At 51.6% G+C, this 25,352-nt stretch overlaps 1 protein-coding gene across 3 annotated transcripts; it reads right to left on the bottom strand.

The window, feature by feature from the left end:
- Window positions 1–1,691: 1,691 nt before the first annotated feature.
- Window positions 1,692–25,035, bottom strand: SLC45A1 (solute carrier family 45 member 1). Of its 3 annotated transcripts, XM_027975676.3 has the most exons (9): window positions 24,909–25,035; window positions 19,286–19,706; window positions 18,470–18,562; window positions 17,740–17,964; window positions 11,854–12,596; window positions 8,341–8,494; window positions 6,429–6,605; window positions 4,193–4,398; window positions 1,692–2,083 (listed from the first exon to the last, which is right to left on the bottom strand). In XM_027975676.3, the coding sequence occupies exons 1-9, from the start codon at window positions 25,020–25,022 to the stop codon at window positions 1,814–1,816; spliced, it is 2,403 nt and encodes an 800-aa protein (XP_027831477.2). In that variant the 5' UTR covers window positions 25,023–25,035; the 3' UTR covers window positions 1,692–1,813. The 3 variants fall into 3 exon arrangements, with proteins under 3 accessions (XP_027831477.2, XP_042113235.1, XP_042113236.1); XM_042257301.2 differs by lacking the exon at window positions 19,286–19,706 and having other exon boundaries at window positions 18,511–18,562; XM_042257302.2 differs by lacking the exon at window positions 19,286–19,706.
- Between the last annotated feature and the right edge of the window lie 317 nt (window positions 25,036–25,352).

A 25,352-nucleotide genomic window follows, 5' to 3' on the forward strand; every position in this document is an offset into this window, starting at 1 on the left:
GCTGAACCCACTGCTACCCCTGCCCCAGCTGTGCCTGCTCCAGGATCTCTCAGCCTCTCCAGCTCCAGCCCTGGTTTACATAATTCACTGGGTTTGGGTGAGAAGGGGGCATCTGCTTTACAACAGGGGTCTCTGGTGAACCCCTCCAGTGTGGACGGCCAGTGTGGGGAATGAGATTAAAAACAGCACTTCGAGGCACTTCTTAGCAGCCCCTTTTGGCCCAGGGGTGATCCCTGAGGCTGGCAGACTGTTTACCGGCTGGTTTCTTCTGAGCACCCAACCACTGCTTGTCACTCCCAGGCCCCCTCCTCTCCCCTTGTTCATTGCACAGCCTCTGCTGCAGGTCCTAACCCCAAGTAGATAATGAAACTCGGTCTTCATTGCCATACCTGGTCCTGCCACCAGGTGGCAGTGCCTCCAAAGCCCAAGCACTGTCCTTCTGGGTCCACCAACCCCGCACCCCCGACCCAACTGGCCCTAACTGGTCAGAGCAACATGATGGGCACAGCTGCCCATAGACCAGACTCTCCTCAGAGGCTGCTTGTGGTCGGTGTGTCCTGTGTGTCCCCCACACCATGCGCTGAGGGTGCAAGTAGCCTGGCCCCAGTGCAGCAGGTATAAGGGTGACTGGCCACGTCCCTCCCTACCTGGTGTGCAGAGCAGAGGGAGAAGGGTCTGCCCACGTGCACCAGGAAGGGCTCAGCCAGTTAGTGGTGTCCACTGATGGAAGGATGGCGAGAAGCCCCATGGCGAAGGACCTCGACACCTGCAAGAAGTTGGTCCATTCAGGTTCATAAGTAGGCACTGGTGGGCACTGGTGGGTGGGTCAAGTCTGAGGGCAGGATGGGCATTCAGTGGGGGCATCGGCTCCTGGAGGTTCCCACCTTATCGAACACACCAACCCCATCCTCTCCAGCATAGCTCGCTCCCGACTCTGCTCATGTTCTCCTAGCACTTAGTGTCATCCTCAGGCCTAGACAGGGTATTATCTGTTTTTTCTCCTCACATCAGCTCCACGACAGCAGAGACCTCACAGCAGACCTCCAGGACCTACCACTGCCCACTCCCAGGACACTCAGTGGGTATCTGTAGGGTGCATGTGTGGATGGATGGATGGATAGATGAGTAAATGGATGGATGGATAAGTGGATGGATGGGTGGATGAATGGATGGATGGCTGATGGATAGATAGATGGATGAGTGGATGGATGGATGAATGGATGGATGGATGATGGATAGATGGATGGATGAGTAGGTGGATGGAAGTATGAGTGGATGGATGGATGAATGAATAAGTTAGAGAATGAATAGGTATGAGGTCGTCTGACCCCAAAGCATCCTCTACTCTAATTCTGTTCTGGGAAGCAATGTACAGTTAGGCAAGGCTCTCTCCACCCCACCCTGTAGACACTTGGGGCCAGATCCTTTTTTATTCTGGGCAGTTGTCCTGTGCACCTTAGGGTATTTCTAGCATTCCAGGGCATCAGCACCCACCCACGTTGTGACAACCCAAAATATCTCCAGATGTTGCCCCAGTGTCTCTGGGGCAGGGGGTAGGAGTGAGAGGGGGGTTCAGGGTTGCCTCTGGTTATATGTGTATACATAAATGACTCTTACAGTCCCTATGACAAGTGGGCCAGTGCCCAGGTGGCCTATTGCCCCTCAGAAGAGCCACACTAGAAACCATAGGCTCTGCTGTGGCCATTTATTGTCTTATCACATATTTACATCCCGACAGGAGACCTGTCCCGCCTCCGTCCACCAGGGCCTCTTGGGTTTCCGCAGCCTGCCTGCTCCAGACCGGGGCACAAGCTCAGACGTTTAGCAGGAGGGGCCGGTGCTCCTCGGCGGTGGTGGCATCACTGGGAGGGATTTCATAGACAACAAACAGCGAGGAGTACAGGCAGCCCAGGAAGGACACGAGGCTGGAGAAGTACATCACCCCGTTGGCGCTGCCCACGGCCGAGGTCAGGGGACCCAGCACCAGCGACACCAGGATCTGGGCCAGGAAGTACTGGCAGCTCAGCAGGGAGATGTCGACGCCCATTCCCCGCCGGGTGCCGTCCGCGCTGGACCCTGCGAACTGACCAAAGACGCATGTCAGCCAGACCAGGCTCCCTGAGGACCGAAACCTGGCACCCCATGCCTGACAGCTTCCTGTTTCCAGGCCCCTGGTGAGCAGGGAGTCTGGCCAAGACTAGTAATATTTGTGAACAGAGATGACAAGAAGAGGAATCCACGACCAGCAGGTACAGCTGGGGACACGGGCTCCTCCTTGTCTCTCTCCCCTCAGGGCCGGCCAGGCCACGCTCCCTCCCCCCTAGCTCATCCCCTTTCTGAACCCTTGTTGCTACAATGCCTGGCACACTCAGAGTCCCCCTCAGGGTCCACAGCGCCTGCTCCTCTGGCCCGTGGCCTCCACCTTGGACTTCGGGCTCCCTGCGGCCCCACCCAGCACCACAATGGGGGATGGAGGACACAGGGACTCTGAGCAGAGCCACCGAGTGGTGGCAGGAGTGACCCTACCCCCAGCTTGGGCCACCCGCATCACGCAGACCATTGCTGGGTGCCACCCGGGGGCCAGCCCGGCCTGGTCCCATGGCCAGATGTAGTCACCCCTGGGATGCTGCCTACCCCTCCCAGTCCCACCCAAGGCTCTGTCCCCACAGCCCAGCAAGGGGGTCTGTGAATTGGCATCGTGTGTGTCCTGGGGACATCATCTCGGCCCGTGGGGTCCAGCCAGCTCCACCCTGATCCATCAAAAGTGGCCCGAGGCCCCACATCCCCTCCCATGGGGCAGGGCCTCCCCCCACCAAGAACCGTGTGTCTGGTGAAGGGGTTCTGGGGAGCTGACAAGCAGGACAGCGACACTCAGGCCACGAGCACGGCTCCCAGGCCAAGGTCCCTGTGCCACCCTGGGGGAGAGCCAGCCCTTGGGCCCAGGCCTGGGCGAGGTGATGAGGTCCAGGGTTAGAGGGGCTACAGGAATGGCCGGTATCACAGTGGTCTTCAGTGGAGAGTTTTAAAATCTCAAAGTCACGGCCAAAGACCTCTGATGGGAGCACTGCTTGATTACAAGAAGGAATGAGGCAGGGATTCACTCTGCACAGCATGGCCGAACCTCAAAACCACGAGGCTGGGCCCCATTTCGTGTGATTCCATGGACGTGACATGTCCAGAAGAGGCCAATCCCCGGAGACAGAAAGCAGATCAGTGACTATAGGGGGCTGGGGGAGGGAAGGCCTGGAGGGGTGATACTTGGGGGCTTCTTTTGGCCAGGGGTCGGAGTAGGGGGATGGGGGTGAAAGAAAGTGAAAGTCACTCAGTCATATCTGACTCTTTGTGACTCCATGGACTATATTCTTTAGGCCAGAATACTGGAGTGGGTTCCCTTCTCCAGGGGATCTTCCCAACCCAGGGATTGAACCCAGGTCTCCTGCATTGCAGGCAGCTTCTTTACCAGCTGAGCCACAAGAGAAGCCCAAGAATCCTGGAGTGGGTAGCCTATCCCTTCTCCAGCAGATCTTCCCAACCCAGGAGAGCCAGGGTCTCCTGCATTCCTGGCAGATTCTTTACCAACTGAGCTATCAGGGAAAGGCAGGGTGTGTGTGACAAAAATGTTCTAGAATTGATGGCATGAGTATGCTAAAAACCACTGAATCGTACACTGGAAATGGGTGAATGGTGTGGTTTTGTGCTGAATTCTTCCTCACTAAAGCTGGTAAAGGAAAATCCACCCTGAACAAAATATCAACTTTTACAAAGATGGGATCTTTTTCCTGGTTTTTCCTTTTGCCTCTGACACCACCAGGGCATGGCTTGGTCCTGTCACTTATCCTCTTTAAGTTCCTGACTCGCTCAGTGAGGACTTTTTGGCCTCGATTCTCATTCTTTAAAAAAAAAAAAAAAACTGTGTTCATATATTATTGACCTCGTTCACAAAGGGTTTGGTGCCCAAGGCCAGATGCTCCCAGGTGACCCTGAAGTTTGGCAGAGGGGACCCCCAGGGGGTGGGCCTCTCCTTGCCCTCACCACCTCCTGAGTCCCTATGTGGGCAGCTTCCCTCTGGGGTTTATGCTCTGCTGATGCATCCTGATAATCTTCCCCTTTCCATGCAGGAAGTCCGGGACCCTGCTCAGGTGGAGACTCACTTGGACACGGGGCCAGAAGCCAGGAAAGCCAGGGCACTCACCTGCTTGCTCTGGTAGTAATCGCACAGCAGCGAGTAGGGCAGGGTGCATAGAGTGGAAAACAAGACCCCGTAGGTGACACAGAGAGACAGAACCACGTAGAGGTTCCTGGAGAGTGTGGCAAGCCCGGTCCCCAGGCCGAAGGCCAGGTACGCGATAAAATACAACGTCCGGACACTGAGGTGCTCCTCCAGCTTCTCCAGGACAGCTGTCAGGGGAGAGAAAGGTGAGCACAACCCACCCGGGGCCCCGGGCACCCCCAGGCTGGCAGGTGAGCACCACCCTGCCTGAACCCTGGCCACCCCCATGCTGGCAGGTGAGCACCACCCTGCCTGAACCCTGGCCACCCCCAGGCTGGCAGGCAGCTCACTGTCTACCAGGAGACCCACTCAGGGACCTGGGGAGCTCAGGGACCACTGATGGGGTGTCCAGATGGGCGGCAGGACCCGGGGTAGCCCTGTTCACACCGGCCCAGGCCAGGCCCCCAGGTGCTGCAGCAGGTGAAGGGGTCTTTGGGCAGAAAGGCCAGAGGCTCCAGAGTTCAGGGTTTCGAGCTGAGCCCTGAGTTCCTGCACAAGTCCTACTGCTTCTGCCTCGTTCCTAACGTGAGGACCCTGACAGCCCCACCCCATGGGCCAGCCGTGAGGGGCCCTGAGAGGCCTGGGAGCTGAGACTCACCAGGACACCCCTTGCAATGCCCTAGGGCCGCTTCCCCACGTCCAGGTGCCACCAAGCACCCAAGCCCCTGGGATCTGCCATTGAGAGCCAAGAAATTCTTTCTTAATATGGTCTCTCGACCCCCACAAAAGGTCACGGTCCTGATGGTGGGGCTGGAACTCGTTAACAGGGCCCACAGTTTCCAGTTCTCAGGTGGAGTCAGGCCTGCAGCCTATTTCTGTACCACTCGGAGCTAAAGACAGTTTTTATATCTTTACATGTTTAAAACAAACCCGAAGAAGATGAATAATTTGTGACATGTAAAAATTATACAAAATCCAAATCCCTGTGAACATCAGAGAAGTTTAGCTAGAATTTAGCCCCATGTGGTCATCACGCCTCATCCACCTCAAGGGTGGCCCCGAGGGGCCCCAACGGAGCCTGAAAAGCTGGAAGGCTGGATTCTCTGGCCTTTTGCTAAAAATGTGGGTGAACCCCTGAGATGAAGTTTGGGGCCTGCACCCCCCTCAAACTGCCCTGCCATGCTCCCACTGGGATGGCCCTGGCACCCTCAGGAATCCAGCACAGCGTCCTAGGGCCGTGGGTCACCCAGGGTCAAACCTCAGGGTCATCGTGGACTCCCCGTCCTCACCGCCCACCTCCATGTCACTCCACCTGCCTCTCTGATCTCCCCTGCACATCCATCCCCTCTGGACCAGCCACCACATGAACTGACGTGGCAAAGACTTGAGGGGGGCGGCCGGCGGATGGCACACCCACCTGAGGTGACCTCATGGTTTCTCCCTGGGCCCCTACTTGGCCCTTGCCTATGGGACTGAACGCTCTGGCCAGTTGCCCCCTCAGGTCTGGACACACACCCTTCCCACTTGGCCCTGACCCCGACCGACCCCCATGATGGGCCACTGAAGACGGAGAAAAAGACAGCGCTGTCGGCCCCCAAACTGGGCTGCTGTACCTGCAGCTGTGAAGACACAAGCTTCCTTCACTGCCTGTCCTCTCACCACCCTCCTGGAAGGCCACCACCCCCACCGAGTCTGCCCCCCCAGCTTGCCCCCCACACCCCCCAGCCTGCCCCCCCCGCCTGCTCCAACATGCCCCAGCCTGCCCCCCTAGTCTGCCCCCAACACCCCCAGCCTGCCCCCCAAGCTGAGCCTGCCCCCCTAGTCTGCCCCCAACACCCCCAGCCTGCCCCCAAGCTGAGCCTGCCCCCCTAGTCTGCCCCCAACACCCCCAGCCTGCCCCCAAGCTGAGCCTGCCCCCCTAGCCTGCCCCCAACACCCCCAGCCTGCCCCCCCAGCTGAGCCTGCCCCCCTAGCCTGCCCCCAACACCCCCAGCCTGCCCCCCAGCTGAGCCTGCCCCCCTAGCCTGCCCCCAACACCCCCAGCCTGCCCCCCAGCTGAGCCTGCCCCCCTAGTCTGCCCCTAACGCCCAGCCGAGCCTACTTACCCCACGAGCCTGCCCCTACAACCTGCCCCTAACACCTCCCCAGCCAAGCCTGCCCCCGCCCCTCCCGGCCTCCCCACTCCAGCCCCCGACCCCCACCCCTGCCCCGCGGGTACCTGAGTAGAAGGCGGCGCTGAAGGCATATATGCACATCCCCCAGCAGCCCACAGTGACGCCGCTGTTGTACTTCTGATACGCTTCTGATGTGTGCGGGGCCTTGGGGTCCCCCTGAAACACCACTTCGCCCATGAAGTCCGTGTAGAAGAGCAGCATCCCCTCGAAGGAGAGCCACCCTGGGGGGGACACAGGTGGTGACCGCGGGGCAGGCGCTGGCTCAGTGCCCCCACCCCCCAGCAGGTGGTTCTGACCCGCCATCAGTGCAGCACGTGAGTTTTGTTGATTCAAAGCTTAAAGAAGGAGGGACCTCCCTGGTGGTCCAGTGGCTAAAAGACTCTGAGCTCCCAATGCAGGGGGCCCGGGTTCCATGCCTGGTCAGGGAACTAGGTCCCACATGCCACACAGCTGAAAAAGATCCTGTGTGCCACAAGTAAAGGTCCTGTGCAGTCAAAAAGGCAAATACACATTAAAAATTATTTAAAATATTTTAATAAAAAAAATTTTTAGTTTTGTAAAAATAAATATAAAAAATATTTTTAAAAAATATGAAGAAATCACCTTTATCACCCAGAGACACCTTTACCTCTGTTAAAATTCTGTAGGTTTCCTACCCTTCCTATTTTAAAAATTATTATTTAGTTAGTTCCTTGACCAGGGTTTGAACCGAGGGCCCCTACGTTGGGAACATGGAGTCTTAACCACTGGACCACCCAGGAAAGCTCCCCTACTTGTCTTTTTTAAAGTAAATATATATCCTTATAACACATGCCCTGTCGCGAGAAGGTTTTGCATTCTGTTCTTTCTCTGAATCCTATCGCCAGGAGGAAAGTTAACCCCCACCTTCTCTGGTTTTCCACTTGCTCCTCTGCTGGGAAGAAAGAAAATGCCAGCAGGGCTCCAGTCACAGGCAGGGCAGAGGGTCGCCTGCTTACCTGGGAGAAGCACCTTAGGAAGGGCAAGTGTTGATGGAAACCTAATTTGCTCTGTTACAGAGAAAACCACAGGGGTGCTTCCTCTGGTTTCCACGTCCATTTCTCTCTCATAGGGGAAAGAGGTGGTGTTTACTGGGCCTTTGGAACCCCAATAATTATCATGCACGTGTCCTATGCCATTAAATACTTTTAAAGAGCCCCATGTTAATGGCAGCAAAATATTTCACAGTGTGGATTCACCCTAATATACTTCCCCCTTCCCCCATTGCTAGGTGTTTACCCTTTTTCCCATCTTGGTCTTTGGCTGTTATAAATCATGCTGTGATCAATACCTCATACAGGTTTGATTCATGATCAAACCTCTGACTACATCCTTGCAACGAATACCAAATAGGATCCCTGGGATAAAGGCTATGGGCATTTTTGAAGATTCTTGTCTGTTGCCAAATTGCCTTCTAGAAAGTCATTCTGCTTTACATCCCACAGTTGTTTGAGAGCTTAGGTTAAGATCAGAGGGTCACCAGCCCAACAGTGAAGAGACCCTGGAGGGAATGGCATGCTAGCTGGGGCTTCTGGGTATTCATCTGAAAGCTGAGCCTGTGAACTTGAGACCAGCCCCAAACGTGTGTGTGGGTGTGTCTACATTTCGGCTCTAAGAGTCAGGGGTCCAGACTGGCTTAAGACACAAACTCCTCCAGTGGGAAAGTGATAGCCCACTTAACTGTGAATTGCCTGAGGAGCTTTCGGTCCTGAGGATCTGGGCTCGGTGGAGACCCAGAGGACCTGGTTAATCTGGGAATGCCTGGAGCAGGCTCCTCCTTGCTCCATCCCTACCTCATCCTGCCCCTGGTGGTGTCTGGGGAAGCCCAGTGGGTTGGAGAGACCTCCGGGCATTCCTAGCCCTGGGTCAGGGCCTGTGCCCCACTGCAGGGCCACCCAAGAGGGTCACGACAGGCAGGAAGCTTTTCCACGAGCTCACCCAGGAAGTGGTTGACACAGAGGTGGCGCAGCGCCCTGGGCATGTTGCAGATGGTGAAGCAGAGATGCCTCATGGATAGCGGCTGCCCCGACGGCTCGCTGGAGCCCGTCAGCTCACTCTCGTATTTCACGCCATTCAGTAAAATATTTGCCACCTGTAAGAGAAGCCCCCCAAATCCCTCATCAGAGCACTACACCCCAGCCACCCCATGTGTGCACGTTAAGTCGCTCAGTCATGTCCGACTCTTTGTGACCCCCTAGACAGTAGCTCGCCAGGCTTCCCTGTCTTTCACCATCTCCCAGAGCTTGCTTAAACTCATATCCGTTGAGTCGGTGATGCCATCCAACCATCTCATCCTCTCTTGACTCCTTCTCCTCCTGCCCTCAGTCTTTCCCAGCATCAGAGTCTTTTCTAATGTGTCAGCTCTTCACATCAGGTGGCCAAAGTATTGGAGCTCCATGCATGTGTGTTAAGTCACTTCAGTCGTGTCCAACTCCTTGTGACCCTATGGATTGTAGCCTGCCAGGCTCCTCTATCCATGGGATTCTCCAGGCAAGAATACTGGAGTGGATTGCCATGCCCTCCTCCAGGGGATCTTCCCAACCCAGGGCTCGAACCCGCATCCCTTACATTTCCTGCATTGGTGGGCAGGTTCTTTAGCACCACCTTTTGCTTCAGTGAGAAAGAATTAGGAACACAGACCCAGAGGCTGTGAGGGTTTGTCTTCCTGGACAGTGTGAACCGGGCACCAAACACCATCCTACTGTTTGCCAGCCACCCTGCTGAGGCCCGCGGTCCGTATAAGAGAAATGACCTTATATTATATGACTTTATGACATTTTAAGAGACATATAATATTAGTCTCTTCAGAGACGGGAGCAGCTGAGCATAAAATCTCCCTTCACTGTGCCTGCCTTTTGGCCACAGAGGGTAAGCTTGCCCAAGGTGAAATACATTTGAAAGAAAAGAAATACGGATTGGCTCAAATTCAGACATTATGAAGTCCCGACTTTTCCAGAAGAGAGGATGTAAAAGACTGATTTCAACATGACGGGTGGATGCCTGCCTACATGGGGGCTTAGGGGGGGCCAGGGAGCCCAGGTAAGGAGCTGGGTACCCAGACAGCCCCACGTCACCAGCATTGAAACAGGGACGAGTGGGTTCAGGGCAACGCTAAAGGGACATATGCACTCTTGGCTCCATTTGCAGCCTCTTCCGGGAAGGACAAGGCCCCCCTGGGGCTGGAGGTACAGACACCAGCCAGGTGAGTTGTTGGCTTTGGGAGGTACACATCTCGAGCGAAGAGAAGGTACCTTACTGTGGGTCCATGCAGGAGCTTGTGCTGGGGGTGGGGGGGGGAGGCACCTGGATGCTCCAGGTGGAAGAATGGAAAGGAAGGAAACAGCCCACAATGCCAGTTCTGAGGGCAGCCGCCGCGCCAACAGAGCTTGTCACCCATAACTGCTGGAGCAAGACTTCACCTGACACCCTGTCCCCACTGAGCCCAGATGTGTTCACACTAAGCTCATGATTTTTACTTTCCTGCCAGAACCAATTTGAAAATGGAACATTTTAAAAGGACGAAAAAGAGACTTTCCACTAGAACTTAAGAACTATATCCAGAAGCCAGGTGGGGTTTGGGGCGACAGGATAGAATGGCCCAGTACTGACAAAAGGCCTGACAAAAGGCTCTACGGTCAAGAGTGAGCATGACAGGCCCTTGACCTGAGCACTTAGAGAAATCGCTTTCCTCTGCCAATGACGGGTTTCTTCCAGTGACTTTCAGTGCTTCAGACCCTTTCTGGATCGGAGCTGGTGGACACCGCCCACCAGGGCCTAGACACTTGTCAGCAGGATGGGCATCCACCTGTGCAGAGTGCTTCCTTGAGGTGGGATGGCATTAAGTTTAAGATACAATAAAAGAAGACCCTAGGACTGACTCTCAGTCATGCAAAGGAGATGCGTCGAACTTCAGAATTTAACAGCAAAACCAACATGAGAGGCTATCTCCCAACATCTCTGGTGGGCCTCCTACAAGATCAGGTGTCTTCTTAGGCACAGGGTCAGGGGGCCTGCCTGACTGAGATGAGGCTGGCACTTCTGGTCACATGGGCAATTGTGTTCAAGGGGCATGTCCAAGTCACTTGCTTCAGAACTGCCTTCCTGGGGGCTTGTGCAGGTTAATTTCTGCTCAGGAAACTCCATCCCCTGGGTTCCCTGAGGGCAAGGGGGCCACAGGGCCCTCATGTCTACTTTAAAAGGAGAGAATAACTCTCTCTTTTAAAGTCTTGATTGAATTTGTTACAATATGCTTCTGTTTTAATTTTTGGTTTTTGGCCCCAAGGCATGTGGGATCCTAGCTCACACATCAGGGATTCAAACCCACAACCCCTGCATTGAAAGGTGAAGTCTTAACCACTGGACCACCAGGGAGGTCCTAAGAATAACTCTCTTTAATGTATTATTCTTTACAGCATCAGACTTTACTTTCACCACCAGACACATCCACAACTAAGTGTCCTTTCCTCTTTGGCCCAGCTGCTTCATTCTTTCTGGAGTTATTCATGACTGCCCTCTGTTCTTCCCCAGTATCATACTGGGCACCTTCCCATCTTGGGGGCTCACCTTCCCGTGTTGCATCTTTTTGTCTGTTCATACAGCTCATGGGATTCTCACGGTAAGAAATAATTGGAGTGGTTTGTCATTCCTTCCTCCACTGGACCACATTTTGTCAGAACTCTTCACTGTAACCCATCTGTCTTGGGTGGCCCTGCATGGTATGACTCATAGCTTCATTGAGTTACAGAAGCCCCTTAGCTGTGGCAAGGCTGTGATCCTCTTCAAGATCATGGACTCTGAAAATGGCTAAAATCCCACATATTGGCTGGTGGCCTTGCACCCAAATCCCTCATACAACACAGACAGCCTTCCGGAAGGTTCTCTGCTTTTCCAGGACATTCCGGCACCCTTTGGGATCCAGAGTGTTGACAGCCTCCCGGCTGGCCGGTTAAGGTTGCCCACCCGGGGAGGCCCCAGAAACAGCCACCAGGGTTGATCTTTTGCTTCTGTCCTTCAGGAAGCCTGGGCACATTGCCATGGGTGCACTGGCCGAAGTGGGCTGGATGTGGTGGGGAAAAGACTAGAAATGACGGCAGCACATATGATGCTGAACTCACAGAACCACCTCTGGGCAAACATAAGCGTGTTTGAAAGAGCCGCCCCTTTGCTGTGGCCAGTTTCTTAGAGTGCTGCAGAGACCCTGAGTGTGCCTGGGCTCACACGGGCCCCAGAATCCCCACACAGACTGGATGAAGAGCATGAGGCTATTGGGGCTGGGCGTGTCCTTGAGCCTCATCCATTAGACCCAAGTCTTTCCTGATTGGTTCACCCTATGGGCCGCAAATTTCCTACCGGGTCATCTATCTAACGGAAGAGGGGGGACCATGTGCATGGCGCCCTCTGACCCCTGGCTCCTCCCCCCACCACGCCCCAGCCCCGACGTTTGCTTTTTACCTGTTGACTGAAGGTCACGTTCCTTCTCCGGCTGGTGTCAGGGCCGCTTCCTCCGGCCGCATCCGGGATGGCCAAGGTCTGGGGTCTCTTCAGGATCCCGGCCGACCGTGGCTTGGAGGTGTCCAGGGAGCCCACCCTCAGCACATCCCCGTCGGGGCCGGCAGCCAGGGTGACGTCCCGCCGGTCCCCAAGGACGCGGTCCTGGCGGTAGAAGCTGTCGGGGGCCCGGGGGAAGCTGACGCTGATGGCCTGCCTCGGGAGGCTGCCGGGGATGGCCAGGTAGCTGTCGTGGCCGCCTGTGAAGCAGTCGATGAGGACACTGTCGATGTTGGACGTCGCAAAAGACGAGGCAAACTCATTGATGCCCGTCAGGGAGCTGTCTCTGCTGATGAAGCTGCCGTACTTGGGCGTGAGGGGGCTGAGCGGGGAGATGGGGCTGGAGAAGCTGGCATAAAGGCTGGGGGCTGGGGGTGGACAGGGGACCGTCTGGCCTGCACCCTCCTCACACAGGACAGGCGGGGACGGAGGCAGTGGGAGGCTAGGGCTCTTCATGGCTGGCTTCTTCTCGCCTGGGGGCCGCAGGGGTCTCTCAGGGATGCTGACCAGGGTCAGGACGGTGGTAATGCTCAGGATGACAGCTGTGAAGATGTAGATGACCCGCAGCTGCCCGCCCAGGGCTCTCCCGAAGCTGGTTTTATCCCAGTGGATCCCCCCGACCACGTATCCAAACCCTCCTCCGAGACCTGGGGAGAAAAGCAGCGGTCAAGTTTCCTCATGGGTTAGGGAAGAAAGCCCCCAAGAAGGTGCTCCCTCCCTTACTCGACTTGAAAAATCCACTCCAAGGACCTGGATGGATTATCTGTCCCATCTACACCCCAAAGAAAAGAAGAAGAAAATGGCTGGGGGGCGGTCCTCGTTGCCTGCGCTCAAGGGTCGCCTGCTGAGGCATGAGGACCACCTGCCCTCGTTCTGTTCCCCTCTGCACACAGAGTTTTAGGAAGACCAGAAGTGAGTGTCGACTCCGGGTCACCTCTCCCCCTGGGGTCCCACTCCTCCCCCAGCTCCAGGACCATGTAAACTTGGAGACCTGGTCCCAGCACAGACCATGGCATGTGTGCACATGGGAATCCAGGGGCCACCCTGGTCTTGCTTATCTGATGACATCATTCTCAGGCATGCCCACCATTAAGAGTCACCCCTAATGGGTCTCCCCTGGTGGCCAGCTCTCCAGGTCCTGGAGCCTTTGGGGAACAGCAAGGGTGCAGGGATCTAGTCCTTTCCTCTGATCTCCCTCACCTATTCCACGGCCTTGGGGACCTGGCAAATGGTCAATGTTTCATGCAACATAACATAAAAATGTGGTTGAAGTCACATTGCCCCCAGCCAGCAGCAATGAATATTCTCACCTTCAGAAAGTGCTGTTTGCTCCAGCCCACCTCTGGGTTTCCAAAGATGTGCCCTTTGACTTTGAGTGCAGCTGTATTTTGACCAGGCTACTGGTTTACTCCTGGCAATACACAGGAGGCTGCATCTGACCATCACGTGTCTTGGGCTACCCTCTGAGTGTGGAGACCCAGCCATATCAGGGGTCGGCCTTCTAGACAGAATCTCAGACATGAGTTTGAACAAGCTCCGGGAGTTGGTGATGGACAGGGAAGCCTGGCATGCTGCAGTCTATGGGGTCGCAAAAATCCTGAGCAACTGAACTGACAGGTTTATCCACCTCCCTACAAATGACCCAATTTCATTCTCCTTTTATTATTCTTAACTTCCCACATTTATGGTCCTAACTAGCTTCCTCCCACCCCTTCTGAAGACATAGCTGCAGATTTGTGACCCTTAATACGGTCAGTTTGCTGGGAGAAATATCAATAACCTCAGGTATGCAAAGTGAAGAGGAACTAAAAGCCTCTTGATGAAAGTGAAAGTGGAGAGTGAAAAAGTTGGCTTAAAACTCAACATTCAGAAAATTAAGATCATGGCATCTGGTCCCATCATTTCATGGGAAATAGACGAGGAAACAGTGGAAACAGTATCAGACTTTATTTTTGGGGGCTCCAAAATCACTGCAGATGGTGACTGCAGCCATGAAATTAAAAGACACTTACTTCTTGGAAGGAAAGTTATGACCAACCTAGATAGCATATTCAAAAGCAGAGACATTTCTTTGCCAACAAAGGTCCATCTAGTCAAGGCTATGGTTTTTCCAGTGGTCATGTATGGATGTGAGAGTTGGACTGTGAGGAAAGCTGAGCACCAAAGAATTGATGCTTTTGAACTGTGGTGTTGGAGAAGACTCTTGAGAGTCCCTTGGACTGCAAGGAGATCCAACTAGTCCATTCTAAAGGAGATTGGTCCTGGGTGTTCTTTGTAAGGAATGAAGCTGAAGCTGAAGCTCCAGTACTTTGGCCACCTCATGTGAAGAGATGACTCATTGGAAAAGCCTCTGATGCTGGGAGGGATTGGGGGCAGGAGGAGAAGGGGACGACCAAGGATGAGATGGCTGGATGGCATTACCGACTCAATGGACGTGAGTCTGAGTGAACTCCGGGAGTTGGTGATGGACAGGGAGGCCTGGTTGCAATTCATGGGGTTGCTAAGAGTTGGACACGACTGAGCGACTGAACTGAACTGAATTTTTTAAAAAATAAAGTGATGCATCTGCACAGCTAAGGCACCGCACATCAACAGCAAAGAAACAGACAGCCCGGTTCAAACAGTGGGCAAAGGACTTGAAAGACATTCATAGACATGATCTGTGAGTGGCCAATAAGCACGTGAAAAGATGCTCAATATGACTGATTATTAGGGAAATGCAACTCAGAGCAACAATGAGATATTACTTCACATCCATCAGGATGGCCACTATTAAAACAACTTTTTAAAGCCCAGAAATCAATAAGTTGGCAAGAAAGTGGAGAAATTAGAACCCTTGTGCACTGTTGGTGGAGATGTAAAATGGTGCAGCTCTTGTGGAAAATAGTATGAAAGTCCTCAAAAAATTAAACATAGAATTATCATCTGACCCAGCAATTCCATCTCTGTGTCTAAGCCCCAAAAGAACTGAAAGCAGGATCTTGGAGAGATATTTATACATTCATGTTCACAGCAGTATTATTCACAACAGCTGAGTTATGGAAGTAACCAAAGAGTCCATCAAAGGATGAATGGGTGAGCAGAGTGTGGTCTATGAATGCAGTGACACGCTGTTCAGTCTGAAGAAGCAGAGAATTCTAACATACGCCACAACATGGGTGAACCTCAAGGACGTTACACTCCGTGAAATGAGACCATCACCACGACAAATTTGATTCCGCTCACAATAGTTACTTCAAGGAGTCAAATTCATAGAGAGAGAAAGTAGAATGGTGGTTGCCAGGGTTTGGGGAGAGGGGAGATTGGAGTATTATTACTTAATGGTCCTGAGTTTGTTTTACAAGATGAGAACGTTATGGGGACGGACGGTGGTGATGATGACCCAACAGTGTGAGAGTATCACAGAACTACATGCTTAAAAATGTTACTTGTATTCTAACATAATTTTTAAAAAGGAAAGAAAAAAAATCAGACATGTAGAGATCTTCCTGTGCTTACAACAGGATTAAATCCTGATAAGTTCATCATAGGTTGAAAATATCATGGGCTGAAAAAAATGCACTTAATACATACTCATCTATATCAAATAGATAACCAGCAAGGATCTACTGTACAGTGCGGGGAACTATACTCCAATATATGTAGTCACTAAGTCGCATCTGTCTCTTTTGCAGCTCTGCGGACGGTTGCCTGCCAGGCTCCCCTGTCCATTTCCCTGGAATTCTCCAGGAATGAATATTGGAGTGAGTTGCCATTCCCTTCTCCAGGGGATCTTCCTGACCCAGGGATCAAACCCAAGTCTTCTGCTTGGCAGGGGGTTCTTTACTGCTGAGCCACCTGGGAAGCCCATATGTATGTATCTGAGTCTCTTTGTTGTACATCTGAAAGTAACACAACATTGTAAATCAACTATACTTAAGGTTTTTAAAAAAGGAGAAAAAAAATGCATTGAATACATCGAACCTACTAGATACCATCGCTTAGCCACACCCGCTTTAAACATGCTCAGATTATTTCCATTAACCTGCAGTTGGGCATCTATCACAAAGCTTATTTTATAATAAAGTGCTGACTAGCTCATATAACCGATTGAAGTGAAAAACGGGTCAGTTGTAAGTGTAGGGATGTCAACCCTTAGTGGCGGCTGCCACTGCCCAGCATCATGGGAGAGGCCTGTGCGCATGCTAAGTTGCTTCAGTTGTGTCCGACTCTTTGTGACCCCATAGACTATAGCCTGCCAGGCTCCTCTGTCCATGGGGATTCTCCAGGCAAGAATACTGGAGTGGGTTGCCATGCCCTCCTCCAGGCGATCTTCCCAACCTAGGGATCGAACTTCCACCTCTTATGTCTCCTGCATTAGCAGGAGGATTCTTTACCACTAGCGCCACCTGGGAAGCCCCATGAGAGAAGGCTGGACTGCTTATCAGTAGCCTGGGAAGAGAGCAAAATCTAAACGCTTTTGTCAAGGGCAAAAAATTGTAAGTCAAGCCATCATAAGTTGGGGTAAAAAGGTTTACACACACACACACACACGCACACACACACACACACACACACACACTTATATGTATGTAAGGTAAAAAATGAATTCCTTCTTCTGACCTTCCAAACTCTACCTGCCTGGATCCATGCAGAAGCTCCCTGGGCCCACATGCATACAGTAGGGTAAAGAGAGAGTGATAAACAACTGCATTTTCTAGAAAAAGCAACTGAGGCTTGGAGAGGTCAAGCAGTGACCCAAAGTCCCACCATGAACAGGAGGAAAAACACATACCTGATTCAGGATTTCAGCTCCCAGAGCTCAGTGGGAGTGCTGGACCACCCAGTCTCTTTATATAGGCTCCCCACATGTAACAACTTGCCCTTGATTTTTAGAAATCTTTTCCATCACTATTTTATTTTTTTGGCTGTGCCACAAGGCTTGCAGGATCTTAGTTCCCTGACCAGGGATGTGAGTTCAAGGTTAACGCCTCAGTGATATATACAAAATAAGGTGTCTTTAGACAGAAACACACAAAACAAGGTTATGTATCGATCCACTGACCAAAATGATGTGATTGGAGGTTTGCAGGAAACTAACCCTGTATGTCTCCATGGGGATTTGGGGTTGGCTAATTCGGGACTTATGGCACTTTTGTAGGATGTAACTACACGAACAACAAGAACCAACACTATATAATAATATCTACACACAGCTATATACACACATATTCATGCATAGCTACATACACACTGATATGCATATATATCAGCGATATCATCCATTAAAATAACGAAATCAGGCCATGCACAGCAACACGAAAGGACTGGTGATGACCGCGCTAAGAGAAAAACAATTACCATGTGCTTTCGCTTATATGTGGAGTCGAAAAAGATGATGACAAACGAACTTATTTACAAAACAGAAACAGACCTACAGACACAGGAAACAAATGTATGGCTGCCTAAGCGGGAAGGACACGGGGGAGGGATAGATTAGCATTTGGGATTAACATATACACACTCCTATACATAAAACAGATAACGATAAGGACCCACTGTGTCGCACAGGGAACTGTACTCATATCGTAATAACCTATAAGGGAGACGAATCTGCAAAAGAGTGTATATTTTATATAGATATATAGTATATATAACTGAGTCACTTTGCTGCGCACCTGAAATAACACGACATTGTAAATCAACTATACAATGAAATAGAGATAAAATATTTAACGTCTGATGTGTATATCATTGACACCTATGGTTTGAGAGATGCACTTTCAACCACCTCCCTGCTCAAGGGCTTACCTGCCAGGAGGGCATGGATGTTCAGGCCCCGGTCCTGGTCGGCTGGGCTGCACACGTCCATCATGTACGCGTGGCTGGGGTTGTCGGCCGAGTCCGCGCTGAAGTCCATCAGCACCACGCCGCACACGGTGAGAAGGATGCCCCACTTATGGTCACTGGCCGTGTCGGCCAGCGCCGTCCCAATGTCCCTGCCGTTGAGCAGCAGTGAGAGGCCCAGCAGTGCCCCTGGGGACGGAGAACAGAGTCACCCGGGAACGCAGACCTGCCGGCCCCGGCAGCCACCACTTAAGGCTAGAATCTTGAGGGCCCCAAGAATTCCTTCTTAATCAAACCTCAGAGCGCTTAGATCAGGGTTTTCATTCCATCAAGCATAGCGGGAATGATAGAGAAGACTTTATTAACTTTTTTTTTCTGAGCTGCATGGCTTTGGGGATCCCAGTTCCCCGCTCAGGGATTGAACCCTGGCCACAGTGGTGAAAGCCTGGAACCCTAACCACTAGCCACCAGGGAACTCCTCTATTAACTTGTTTCAGAAACACATTCAGAGAGACTTCCACAGTTAACCAGGGCCAGGTTACAGGGTGCTCCCGGCTCTCACACCAGTGACGTGAGCTGAATTACTGGTTTTGGTCAATACTCTTTTAGATTTTCCCAAGAGAAAGCAATTGGGGCCTTTTTTTAAAAAAATTATTTCTTTTTTCCATTTTATTTCGATGCCAAAACAACAGACCTATAGCCAGGACAAGAATGAAGGGGCGTCTCCTTCCAAACCTTGAGGTACATCGGTCACTCCAAGCACCCAACAGAGGCTGCAGTAGGAATCCTGAAACAGAGAAGGTCAGAGGTCAATGCTGGGGTCCCCACCACACGTGGGGACCAACTCGGACACAGCCTCCTCAGAGTCCTGAAACACTTGCATTCACCCATCTCCAAGGCATCTAAAGAATCAGATGATGAAACTCCGAGCCAGCAACAAAACCCTAGGCTAGAAAACGAAAGATAAACAGACTCTTGGAATCACTAAGCTTCTCCTTAAATTTTCTACTCAAGCCCGCATGAGGCATGGAGTTGCCGTGACTTTGGGAATCCAAGGAAGTGCAGGGTCTCCTAGACCCAAACCGCCCCCTGCTGTATTGCTTGGGTCCTCCAGTGACAGCCTGGGGTCTACGTGGTACCACGTCCTCTATCTGATTCAAATAAAATTGCTTGAAAGATGGGGTCTGACCAGCCATACCTGGGTTTTCTAGTGTGCGTGTATGCTCAGTTGCTCAGTTGTGTCTGACTCTGCGATCCTATGGACTGTAGCCTGCCAGGCTCCTCTGTCCATGGGATTCTCCAGGCAAGAATACTGGAGTGGGTTGTGATTCCCTTCTCCAGGGGGTCTTCCCGACCCGGGGATGGAACCTGCGTCTCCTGCATTGGGAGGCGGATTCTTTACCTAGAGCCCCACACAACTGGGTGGGCTCAACTTTGGCTCCTCTCTTGTGTGAGGTTTCTGGAAGCTTCTAGGGAGGCTTCGGAGGCCGGTGGTCTGCGGAGGACTCACCGAGGATGGGGCTGATGAACCACACGAGGCTGTAGAGCTGGTCGGGCAGGCCCATCTGCAGCAACACGGGGGTCACATACGCCGTCTCCATGGCGTAGCTGAACTCAATGCCGAAGAGAACGGAGCCGTTGAACAGCAGCTCCCGGAAGGACCTCTGGGGGTGCAGGTCCCCGAAGTCCACCAGCTCGATTGGGCAGGGAGTGTTGGGGGGTGGGGGTGGTGAGGGCCGGATGCATTTCCTCCTCTTGGGGTGTCGTTTGAAATTGTTGGCCCGGTGGCTGATGTGCTGGGTCACGGACCCTGAGTAGCCGGTGGCTGGGGGCCTCCAGAAGTCCTGGGGGGCCAAGGCGGGGAAGAGGGCCTCTCCCGGAGGGGCGCTGCTGGCCGAGGGGATCATCGTAGGGGGGGCCGGTGGGTGCTCCTGCGGGGAAAGCCCAGTCAGGGGGCAGCCGTCACCTGCAGGGCCTCTACTATTAGAGCGAGTTCATCTGGGTGGCTCTGTCTTCATCCCCCAGGGCCCTGCTACTCTGTCCACGTGGGAACGGAGTTCACACAGGGGCCCCTTAGAGCCAACACTGAGCCCCCAGAGTGGAGCTTTCAGTGTGGACGGCGCTCCTGGACCTGGTTTTCACATCAGGGCAGCCTACCTTCCCAAGGGGACAAGAGTTGGTCCGTCAGGTCCTTTAGCTTGTCCCCAAGCTACAACTCAAAGAAACAGTTCCCCAAACAGGCTCCACCAGGAGGGTCCAGCAAAGAACCAGGAGGAGTGGGGGCCACCAACAGCCCTGTGGCTGTTCTTAGGCCCCAAGGGACATAGGGCTCTTCTAGGACCTGTGGCTAATTTTGCCCTCCCTTGCAGGCCCCAGGGGAGCAGAGAAGGGTGACCAGGCACCCTGGCAGGGGAGGGCAGGGAGAAGGACCCACGGGCACCCTGAGCGCTAGTACGTGGTGAGGGGACAGCCTCTCCATCTCAGGATGGAGGGCCACAGTGGGTACCCTCCCTAACACCCGAGTTTATGCTCCACCCTAAACCAAGGATCTGAACCTAAAAGGAGCTGTATGAGTTTAACTCAAATCTTTTCCTTTTACATCAATTGGACAAATGAATTTTCAGTTGAGCCAGGAGAACTGAGACTTTTGCACTGTTTGAAAACGTTCTCTTTAAAGAAATAAACAGAACTTCCTGAATCCTGCATGTCACAGACAACACACTGAATAGGGATACAGTTTACAAAAAAAGAAAATGAGCAACAAGAAGAACTTGGGAGGGTGAGAAATAGATTTTCCTCCATCCGCAAGCATTTTTTTTTTTTAGGCATTGTGTAACAGCCTCAGCCTCAGCAGAGAATTAGCAGGCTTGCGACCTTAGAGACATTCCTACCCACTCTGTTCCCCACCCCCACGCCCCGGGGTTTACAATCTGCACCCCTAGGCATCCAGCAGTTTTCACTGCTTAGAAATTAATCTAGATTGTGAATATTACAGGAATAGATTCTCGTTTGCTGACCTGTGTGTTTTAGCCAATGTCAGTTTTACTAAGCACAAGGAGAGGAAAGCTGCTAAGATCAGAGGGAAAGAGACAGATAAAAACACAAGAGGGGGATGTCCTGGATTGGGTTTGACCTCTCAGATGTAGCCCACTCCATCTGCCTCACAAAAGCTATGTCTATGTTTCATCTTTAAAACAACAACAACAACAACTTTTTGGCCTCATCTCAAGGCATGTGGGATCTTAGTTCCCTGACCAGGGACTGAACCCGTGCCCCTGCAGTGGAAGGGTGGAAACTTTACCACTGGACCACCAGGGAAGTGCCCTTAAGTTTTCCTTGGAATCCTTCCTGAGACGTAGGTCCCAAACCTGAGATGTCATTCCCAACATTGATAGGTTTCCTAATAAGAACTCTTGTTATTTACCAAAATAAACAGTAGAGGCTTTCTTTCAAAATAGTTCTTAAGCTTTAGAAATGAAGCCTTTATTTCTGACTTTAACTTACCATATGCCCTCTGTCAAACTCTAGCTAGTCGATAACTTCTTTATGAATCACTCTGAAATCTCTTGTTATGTCAGATTTGCACCCCAAACTCCTCCCAACCTATCCTGCCCACTCAGGGATTGTCTTCCTTCTCTTCAGAAGACACCATGATAGAAATGTTTTGTTCTATAGACATCCCAGCAGGATTCAGAACATCATATTAATCCAGCAAACTATCCATCCACCAATCCATCCATCCATTTACCCATCCTCTCTTCCATCCATTCATCTATCCAGCAACCCATCCATCCATTCATCCATCCTTTGATCTATTTGCCCACCTACCTTTTTAGCTTACCATTTGGCTTAGTACTAAACATCAAGACACTGAATTTATAGAGATAAAAGAAATACATAGTTCTTGCCCTCAAGTTAGGTGAAAGAGTGGAGGAAAGACATTCTAAGCAGTGGGAATCATCCATGAAAAGGAGCTCTGTGCACCAGCTGGGCACAGTGGTGGTTTAATGGTGAAACCCATCAAGAAGGGATTAGCTGATCAGCAAGATCTGGTAGGAGGTGGATTTCACACCAAGGTGACAGGGAATGACATAACCAGTGTGCTCTCATTTCTAGAAAAGACTTATCTCATGACCTTAAAAAAAAAATCCCACGCTTTCTTCTACAGTAAGAGCAGAGGTACCTAAGAATTATGTAGACAAGTAATACTTCATTAAAAACATAATCCATTTAGGAAGATTAAGCCAAGATTTTTTTTAAAAATTTTAAACCAAGTATCTTGTTTCTTTCCTTACAGGTCTCACTCAGGCTCTTGTAAATAGTAAATACTCCAGAAAAATTGGCTGGTCTTGCCTTAAAAAACCCAGGTGGTTGTCAGCTCTCCATGGAGCTCCATTCATTAAGATGACAGAAATATGGTACCAATGAGCCTCTTTGCAGGCACCACTGGAGACATAGAGAACAGACTTACGGGCAAGGGCAATGTGGGAGGAAGGAGAGGCTGGTGTGAACGGAGAGAGTAATATGGAAGCTTATACACCACCGTATGTGAAGTCGACAGCCAATGGAAATCGGCTGCATGTCTCAGGGAACTCAAACTAGGGCTCTGCAACAACCTTGTTGCTGTTCAGTCACTCAGTCGTGTCCGACTCTTTGCGACCCCATGGACTGCAGCATGCCAGGCTTCCCTGTCCTTCACCATCTCTATAGCAACCTAGAGATGGGAAAGGGTAGGAAGCGGGAGGGAGGTTTAAGAGGGAGGTACACCTGTGGCTCATTCATGTTGATGTACGGCAGAAATCAAACCAATATTGTAAAGCAATGATCCTACAATTAAAACGAAACCAGTTTTAAAATATCACAGAAATAGAGGAACTGCTGGAACACTGAAGACTGTCTCCTTAGAAGTCAGAGGAAGACCTGAGCCCAGGCGTGTTAAAGACTTAACCTGACTCCAGCTGTCTGGTCACAGCCTCACACCTGCCTCACTGGCTAACTCCTTCTCTGCCTCTCTTCCTGCCCCTGCAGGCACATGACACCTCTCTTTCCTGTTGGTATTTTACTCCCATAAAATGAACTGCAGTGAAAATATATTAGAAATCCTTTCATTTTAGAATGAAGGACCATGAGCCCAGTTTGGAAGAATTTTAGCCTTACATGCATAGGGTAGAAGTATATTTTTGAAAAGGGGAAACTCTGTGACCCTCTTAAAATGGACAGAGGAGCCTGATGGGTTACAGTCCATGGAGTCACAAACAGCTGGACGTGACTGAGCACACAGGCTTAAAATGGGCTACCTACATACCCCATGTCTCTTCCTGTGATGCGACAGTGTCACCATCACCACCTCCAGCTTTGAAACACAGCCTGCAGTCTGTCCTAGCCAAAGGGAGACCCCCACCCCTCCCCCATCCTACACTCCTCCTCTCTCATCTAAGTCCGAATTAAACCTGAACTTGAAAAAAGCCTTCACTATGGATTCATTTTCAAGTTTCAGGTTTACCACTTTTATTTTTAAATACATATATTAAAAGTTGCCTGTGAAAGCTTATTCTAAAGTAAAGTGAAGTGGCTGAGTTGTGTCCGACTCTGCGACCCCATGGACTGTAGCCTCCCAGGCTTCTCCGTCCATGGGATTTTCCAGGCAAGAGTACTGGAGAAGCTTGCCATTTCCTTCTCCAGGGGATCTTCCTGACCCAGGGATGGAACCCATGTCTCTAGCATTGCAGGCAGACGCTTTACCCTCTGAGCCACCAGGGAAGCCCAAGCTTATTCTAAGAACTGTTTAAAACTCATTTTTAAAAAATTCATTTTTTAATGTTATTAAAAAATGAAAGTAAAATGTAAACTAGAAAATGGAATTTTAATACACTAACAAGTATTCATCAGACATCTTGATCATACTATATTACCATTACTTAGACCCTCCCAAGATCTGCACATGTTCTTGGACCCCCACAGGTTGTATGCTGGGTCCACTGTCCTTCTAGAATACAGAGGATGTTTCAAAGAATAAATCCCTCAAGTTGATTAGGTAGCAACTGATTAACAAAGATAAACAATGTCCATGTAATTTGAATGCTTAAAATTACCCCACTCCTTCTACTATTTCTCCAAGTTAATATTTCAAGGAAATCTTCCCAGATCAGTGAAGGACTTTGTGGACTTCAGTGAAGTCGCTCAGCTGTGTCTGATTCTTTGCGACCCTATGGACTGTAGCCCGCCAGGCTCCTCCATCCATGGGATTTTCCAGGCAAGGATACTGTAGTGGATTGCCATTTCCTTCTCCAGGGAATCCTCCTGACTCAGGGATTGAACCTGGGTCTCCCACATTGCAGGCAGACTCTTTACTGTCTCAGCCACCATCTGAGAAATGTGGACTTCAGGGGATGTATTTAGTGAGCTAGCTACTGAATCCTAGCCCACTTCTCATTTTTGAGTGGTGGCAATCTGGCAGCCCATTGATCCCCAAAGCCCTGGTGAGGCACACACTGAACTTGAGTTCATCAGCACCGGGTCCTACTTCCGTACAAAAGCTGAGAAAACACAAACATTATGGTAACCCCAGCAATAACTTATAAAGTTATTTCTTGTCAAGGGCAGGATGAACGGATTGCCATCACCCTCTCATTTCAACCGCAGCACGTTGCCCTTGACAAGAAAGCAGCAATCCTTGGTGCTCATCATAAACTTAACCCTGGGGTGCTGAGAGGTTACACCAGGGCCCCAGCCATTCAGAGCTTTCAGTCGCTGGTGGGAGGTGGACCGGAAGCTGATGACACCTGCCCAGGTGACCTGGGAACAGGCCTCAGGCACCAATAAGCGCCGCGTAAGCCTGGGGGCAAATCCCAGTGTTTGTTTGATCTCTTTCCTTGCAACTGTGAAATAAATCTCACCCAACTGCTACCCACCCTTCTCAGGGCAGGAGAGCTCTGCACTCAGGGGGCGAGATGGGGGTGGGGGTGGGGAGGGGGGCTCCACTGACAGTTCATTTAATTAGACAAGAGGAACAAAGGTCTCCGTGCCAACCTCCAGCCCCAATCCTGGCACACTGATTACCCTGGGGCCTAAGCTGCGGCGCTCCCAGCACAAAGCCGGGAAACTGCGGAGGGCACAGGAGGAAATGGAGGTACCTGTGGTTCCAGCCAGGAGGCATCCCTTTCCGAGGAGGACGGGCTCCTGCCTGCCACGCGCTGAGCTTGGGTCCCGGCCGGGCCGCCCCCGGCCCGCCGCTGCTCCTGCAGCATCACCCCGCGGGGCGGGGCCGTGACGTCATGGCTGCATCCTCGCCGCCTGAGGCCGGTACCCGCAGAGCATCCTTAAAGCGGCACCGCCTGGCCAGCTGGCCGCGGTGGAGGCGCTGGACCTTGCGCAGGGCCCCTCAGCTCCGCCAGCTGCGCATCCTCCCAAGTTTAACGGCCAGCAGGGTCTGCAAGGAAGGCGCCAGAAACAGGTTTGCTATGACTTCTGAGCTGAAGCTTTCTAGCCTTGGTAGGTGTCTTCCTCCATGAAGAACAATATTAAAATTTTATTTTACAGCTGTGTTGGTTTAAAGATTAGTATATTAATACTACATA

Source organism: Ovis aries, chromosome 12 (assembly GCF_016772045.2).
Source record: "Ovis aries strain OAR_USU_Benz2616 breed Rambouillet chromosome 12, ARS-UI_Ramb_v3.0, whole genome shotgun sequence".
NCBI lineage: Eukaryota > Metazoa > Chordata > Mammalia > Artiodactyla > Bovidae > Ovis > Ovis aries.

Coding starts and splice junctions, on each gene's coding strand:
- SLC45A1 (XM_027975676.3), bottom strand. CDS start 25,022: ATGCTGCAGGAGCAGCGGCGGGCCGGGGGCGGCCCGGCCGGGACCCAA. Junction 18,563..19,285: donor GTTCATCAGCCCCATCCTCG/GTGAGTCCTCCG, acceptor TCTCTGTTTCAG/GATTCCTACTGCAGCCTCTG. Junction 4,399..6,428: donor CAGCGCCGCCTTCTACTCAG/GTACCCGCGGGG, acceptor CTCCCCTGACAG/CTGTCCTGGAGAAGCTGGAG.